Source organism: Eucalyptus grandis, chromosome 4 (genome assembly GCF_016545825.1).
Source record: "Eucalyptus grandis isolate ANBG69807.140 chromosome 4, ASM1654582v1, whole genome shotgun sequence".
Classification (NCBI taxonomy): Eukaryota; Viridiplantae; Streptophyta; class Magnoliopsida; order Myrtales; family Myrtaceae; genus Eucalyptus; species Eucalyptus grandis.
Genome location: NC_052615.1, coordinates 25,423,050 through 25,429,819, shown reverse-complemented (window position 1 = coordinate 25,429,819; position 6,770 = coordinate 25,423,050). Strand labels below are relative to the sequence as shown.

The 6,770-nt window shown below is 36.0% G+C and overlaps 1 protein-coding gene across 1 annotated transcript; it reads left to right on the top strand.

Moving 5' to 3' along the window:
- Positions 1–664: 664 nt before the first annotated feature.
- LOC104442886 (protein ACCELERATED CELL DEATH 6) lies at positions 665–6,432 on the top strand. Its single transcript, XM_039310833.1, has 5 exons — positions 665–808; positions 866–1,048; positions 2,391–2,747; positions 5,724–5,818; positions 5,916–6,432. The coding sequence occupies exons 1-5, from the start codon at positions 665–667 to the stop codon at positions 6,430–6,432; spliced, it is 1,296 nt and encodes a 431-aa protein (XP_039166767.1).
- The last annotated feature ends 338 nt before the right edge of the window (positions 6,433–6,770 follow it).

The following is a 6,770-nucleotide window of genomic DNA, read 5'->3' as shown; positions in this document are numbered from 1 at the left end:
TTTGATTTTTTTTTTTTTTTTTTAGGGATTGAACCCAATCCCTAATTTTCATGCAATAAATGATTGGGAAAAATCAATATTTAGGTATCAAACCATAGGTAAATGAGGTAGAGACTATTTATGGCCACGTTAAATTTAGTGACAACGGTCTCAAGTTATTGCTAGATGTGAGATGATGGTAGGATGTTAGAAATGGGGGTAGCGGCTGGTGCTTAGTAGCAGCAAGGGTGGTTGTGATAGCAACTAATAACATCATAAGCCGTTTAGGGTTGATTCGCCAGAACTATCGAAGATGGTTCGCATTGCCATGTACTCCCCGGGGGAGGCATGGAAGTCTAAAGTTATGATGTTCTAGGAAGCATCGAGGATGTGCAATGGTTTGGCTTTTGATGACGAGAGGTAGACAAGATAGTTCAAAAGTCAAAAAAAAAAAAAAAAAAAAAATTGTAAGCTGCAGGGAGACTGGCCGTTGAATTTTTTGTCGTGCTTGACTTTTTCCTTCCAATTTGCGTGTGGAAGAACGGAAACTTCAAAGAAATAGAGCAATTTGGCTTTTCGAAAACTATTTTCTGAAAGAACTTCCTACGGCTTGAATTCATTGCTTATATATGCAAGTTCACTCGCAACTACTCTTTGTCTGGGGAAAGGTAGAGAAACGGTGAGAATGCATCCTAAAGTGTATGAGGCTGCAAAGTCGGGAGACTCTGATTCCTTTGAGACAATAATATCAGGAAATGAAGAGGACATTTTCCACCAAACAACACCAAAGGAGAACAACATTCTTCATGTTGCGGCTCAATACAAGCAGGTAAATTTCATTGAAGGTCTTCTTCATTGTCCATTAGGACCGTCCCTTCTTTGGCAGGGTAACTACAAAGGGGACACTCCCCTACACCTAGCTGCTAAAGTGGGAAGCTATAGAGCGGTTCGAGCCTTCATTGATTTGGCAAAATCACTTCATTGGGTTGTTAATAACGGACGAGTTAATGCGTGCAAAGAGCTACTTCGAAAGCAGAATTTGAATAAGGATACTGCACTGCACCATGCCGTAAGAGGAGGCCATCATTGGGTGGTGAAGTTGATGATTAAAGAAGATTCTTAACTCTGCAGTTTTACTAATGCCGCCAATGAGTCCCCACTTTATATTGCAGCAGATCGAGGACTTTCTTGTACCACCGAGCTGATTTTAGGCCATTTTTCATTGTCATCCTCTCACAAGGGCCCCAAGGGTTTGACAGCTTTGCATGCTGGAATCTCTCTCTCACTAACTGGTAAGTATCGCAAGATACTAAGCCCAATGAATTTTTTTCAACGAAAGTTATCTCTCTTGTGCAATGCTTCTCTTAGATGAGAGTGCTGGTGCTAGCAAGAGGGTTGCCGTCTATCCTAGCTTTCAATAAATATAATAGTAAATTCAAAACTAATTTGTATATTATTACGTTTATATTTGTGAAAGATTGAACACAACTCTTGATTAGTTATATACGGGGGGTTATGTTTTGGAAATATTTGAGTTGTTATTCTCATTGTATTCTCTTTATTGTTTTATTTATCGACTATAAAATAAGTTTCAACCGATTGGTCTTCTGTTAAAACGCGGACAGAAAAATAGTATCCATTTTAGATTGTACGTTCATTTAGAAAAATCGTTATTTTGATAATTGTTTCTCTCTTTTTTTTCCCTAAATTATACCACTTTTTTCAGTTTGCAAGTGATGACAGGGCATCTGGCACTATATTACAAAAGATCAGGGCATACTAAGTTTCTTAACCCTCGGGGCCAAAAATGACGACTTGAAAGGAAAGGGATACAATGATTTTACTTTTGAAACTGTAGAAGGTGCTAGTCCTCATTCAATATTTATATTCTCTTATATAATCCGTATAATGATTGGCATCAAAGTAAAGAGTCTTGTTCTTTTTTTTTTCTAGCCTTGGGAGTGCAGATGCCTTGCTTAAAGTATGAGAAGCTTCTTCTCAAACAACTTCACGAATTTCTCACAATTTCACTTATCAATTGATAAATTTAACAAATTTCTACATTGTCCTAGATTGAAGGCTGTTAGGTTGCATGCATATTACACAAGATCGCTAGAAAATCCTCGGAATTACCATGACATAGTCCTTTCTAGTACAGACAAAATGGGAAAAACTTGCAGGGATGGAGTGCAACTTTAATATGTATGTCAAGATGCTATAAACGGACTAAATCATGACATTTTCCTATTTTATATGCAAAGTTTGGGAGAAAATCATGGAGAAGAGGCCAGAAGCGATCAGAGAAGGAGATGATACGGGGTGGAGACCTCTTCATTATGTCGCTTATTTTGGCAAAGTCGAAGCAGTTCAACTACTCCTGCAACACGATAATTTTGCAATATATGATTTAGACAGAGGGACAATCGGCTCTTCACATTGCAGCATTTCGAGGCCACATCAATGCCATTGACGGGCTCATTACATCCTGTCCTGATGCTTGTGACATTATAAACAACAAAGGACAAACGGCTCTACATGTAGCTGTTATGGGTGGACAAGTGAGTGTAGTCAAGTACATACTAGGGATGCCAAATCGGGAGGATCTTATCAACGAACAAGACACTAATGGGAACACGGCTCTGCATTTGGCCGCACTTCATAAAGAAAATGACATTATAGACATACTTGCACGAGACAAGAGGGTGGACCGTTTGGCTAAAAATAAAGATCATTTAACTGCCCTTGACATTTTTTCTGCTCATGAGGAGGTATGCTTGTTTGAATACTGCAGAGCCCAATTTGTTCACTGGCAGAGTAATTTCTTCTTTTATCTTTTAGAAACTATGGCCCCAGTGAAATACTCATTTCAGGTGCATGCATACGACCCGATTGAAGTCTTTTTGCGTCAACTTTGTCATGCTTATTTGATTGTTTAAGCCTATTGACGATATTTTCAATTTTTGCAGCAAATAGTACCATGGATTTCTTTATTAAGCGTGACACACTTAAAAAAGGGTTCGGAATAAAGTGATTTTACCCTTCATATATTACAACAAATAATAAGAAAATTGGGAAAAAATACACTAGAAGTGTCTTAACTTGTATACTGCGTTTACTTTAGTGTCATAACTTATTTGCCGGCTCATTTAAGTGTCAAGATTGAAGAAAAATGATCACCTAAGTGCTTCCAATGAAAAAATTTTATAATTAGAAATTTTATTTGAGGTGGAATTTTTTGACTAAAGTGATCACTTTTTCATTAAAATTGGCACTGAAGTGATCACTTCTTAACTTATTATACAACTCTATTTAGGATTTTTTTGACATTAAAGTGATCACTTTTTAATAACGATTGACACTGAAATGATTTTTTTTTATAATGATTAGTACTGAAGTGATCACTTTTTTAACTTATTAAATGACATCATTTAGAGATTACATAATGATTGGGCATGCGGCAAGCCACATAGGATTGAGAAATTAATAAAATATGATCATGTTAGATTTCCGGCCACTCAGATTTGAGTTAGTACTTAAGTAATCATTTTTTTTAAAAGGTGGCACTTAAGTGAGCCTACAAAAAAGTTGTGGCACTAAAGTATGTGTCGTACACAAGTTAAGGCACTTCTAGTGTACTTCACCCCAGAAAATGGGGGGAGAGTATGAGCCATTATCAAACCTTCCTCGCCTCCCTGACTTTATATTAATTAGCAAACTAACTATTATTAGTTGTAAAAATAAAAAGGCTCTCTCTAACATTATTGTTCCTACAACAAAATCAACATCAATTCACGTAGCTTAGTAGTTTTTATGTGATTTGATATAATAGTCAATAAATCTAAACTCGTTATAGAAGTCTTTATGGTTCTTTCAAGATGTGAGTTGGTATATATATTTTTTATATATATATATATATATTTGTTATTAACTAAAAGTGTTTGGTCATATCTCTCTCTCTCTCTCTTTTTTTTCTCAAAATTGCTAATTTATCTACAAAGTAGATGTATGGATAGAAACGATTTTGTGAAAAGTAAATGTCAAATATTCTTTGACTAATTAAAAATTTGATTAAGCCATATTTATGAGTATTGCAAAAATAACAAAATTCGTAGCTAAAATGTTGTATTCAAATTTTTATTTTTAAACTATAACATAGTCAGGAATTTGCATTGTCCTATAAATATTTCATACGACAAAATAATTATCTTGCCAGTAGCTAAAAAGTTGTATTTAAAACAGAAGTCTTTATAGCTCCAATTAATGCTTATATTTTTAAAACATTTAACTCATTATCCCAAATAAAAGCTCCAGGTACAGATTGCATGAAACAAAAAACCAAATATCAGATTAATAGCCAAAAGTTGAATGCACATAGTTAAAAAACAATTTAAGTTTGAATATTTTGCTTTATTAAGATTATTCATTGACAAAGTCTTCAAATAACAAGGTATAGTTTAAAACAAATCACGTAGTAAAGTAATTTGAGTATTAATTAAATTTGTTGTTTGGTTGATAAATGCATATTCGTTTGTTAATCATATGTTGTATGACCATATTGTATCATCAGAACAAAACTTTTCAATAAGTATAAAGCTCAAATTTGGGCAACACAAGGGCCTTCAACTACTTCAAAAGTGATTGTCTAAATCTTTGTTACTAGGGGATAGCATAAAAAGAAAAAAAGAAAAGAAAGTTAGAAAATAAATCAAGACTGGGATAGCATACTTGTAACTGTATTGTTTGCTATCGGAAACTCTATTAACGAGTGTATCTACCATTTAGTTTATCAGCTATGATTTGAATGATTTCGAGAAAATTATCCAAAGAGTCCTAAACCTATCATATATTTGGCAAGTCAGTTATAAATCTTTTTAATTTTACTAAATGAGTCTTAAACTTTTTTACTTTTTACTAATTGAGTCCATCTAGTCAATTTTAATCAAAAGTTGCTAAGATAGACGTCAGTCAACCTACATGGCACGGCCGATGGTAACATGGATAATTTGTAATTGATATTTTAATATATTTCAAATTTATTATTATTTTTTTTCTTTTTCCTTTTTCTTTTTATTTTATTTTTTTCCCTTTCTTCCTCCTTTATCTAGTCACCAAGCCTCAACAACTAGTTAGAGGCAAGGGTTGGTAAGGTTGACCTTGTTAGCCTCAAGCAAAGCTTACCCCTACTAGCCACTGGCGAGGGTGAGCCTCACTAGGGGTGGGTGAGGTCGACCTTGCCCACCATTGGCAAGTCTTGCTTACCCTTGGCAAGGCTTGACCTCTTCCAATGACGACAAGGCTTGGCCTCACTAGTGGCTAGGTTGGAGGGCAGGGTGGGGAGCTTTACTAGAGGTCATTGAGACTAGCGATTGAATAGAGAAGGGAAAAAGAAAAAAATAAAAATAAAATATTAAAATGTTCATATTAGTGCTGGTCATGTCACATAGGATGATCGACGTCTATGTCAATGACTTCCAACAAAATTTGGCTGAATGGATTCAATTTGCAAAATGTGAAAAAAATCATGACTCAATTGACAAAATTAAAAGGTTTATGACTGAATTGACAAAAGTTCAATAGATTTTTGACTTTCAGAACAATTTTTCCAATGAATTTTTCTTGACGTTTCACCACTCGTTGCAAGTTCTGATTGTTATAAATAGATTTTGAGTTTGTAAAGTGAGGATCTTGAAGTATTTGGCTAGAAAACTTTCACTCATTAATTGACACATCTTGTACATCTTTAGATCGACTTCAGTGCTAGAAATGTTTCTTACCTATTGGAAGGATCTCATGGAATATCGGGCTTTCAAGCCTGGTTCATTGAACATGGCAAGAAGAGGTTAGAAAAGCAATTTGTTCAGGGTCAACCATCTTTGTCTACAATCATAGGAAATAACATTGCCAACCGAGATAATTTCGATTTATCAAAAAAAAAGCATCGTGGACGTTCAACTACTAGTGGCAGCACTCATAGCCACAGTGAGCTTCACTGCGGCCGTCGCAATGCCTGGAGGTTATAACAACGACGGACCCAACCGGGGAATGGCGATTCTTGCTGGCAGGGCAGATTTCCAAGCCTTTGTCCTATGCAATAGTATTGCTTTCCTTCTCTCTGTCCTGGCAATAATCTTACATTGTCAAAGTTGTGCGTTCAGCTTTCATCAAGAGCCGAAATACATCCTGACTGTGGGAGGTTGCATTGAAGTTGCGATAGCCGCGATGGGGCTCGCCTATATTTTCGGGATGTTCACTGTATTAATCAGGCCCACCGGGAGTACCGCGGAAAGAGTCGCTCCTTATATTGCGTATGGATTTCTGTCCACTTTGTGCTTCATTTATGAGTTCACCGACCCCGAGGCTCATTCGTGGCTGCTAGGTAGCTCTCCCAGAGGAGGATACATCCGAAAGTTTTTTACTGTCATTTTCGGTTGGGCCGGTTCTGCAAACCAGTGACCTTTGCTCACAGGAAATTTTCTCTTTGATTTGTCAGCCAGTCGTCGATTTCGAGCACTTTTATGTCATTTGTAAAATTTAAAACCTGTCAGTGTCAACAGCTTCGTTAGCCATCATAAAAGTGGGGAATGTCATCTTTCTATGTAATCTCGAAGCGTTCAAAGTCAATCGAGTGAGTAACATCATTAAATAATTAGGTTGGCAGCGCCAAAAAAGTATCTCCATATCAACCTATAAAAATTCAATCACCCACTCATGCAAAAAACAATCATTTCGCTTCTTCTTTTATATTTGCTTGTGGAATATATGCATCACTCGCTAATGCATAGAGAGGAGCA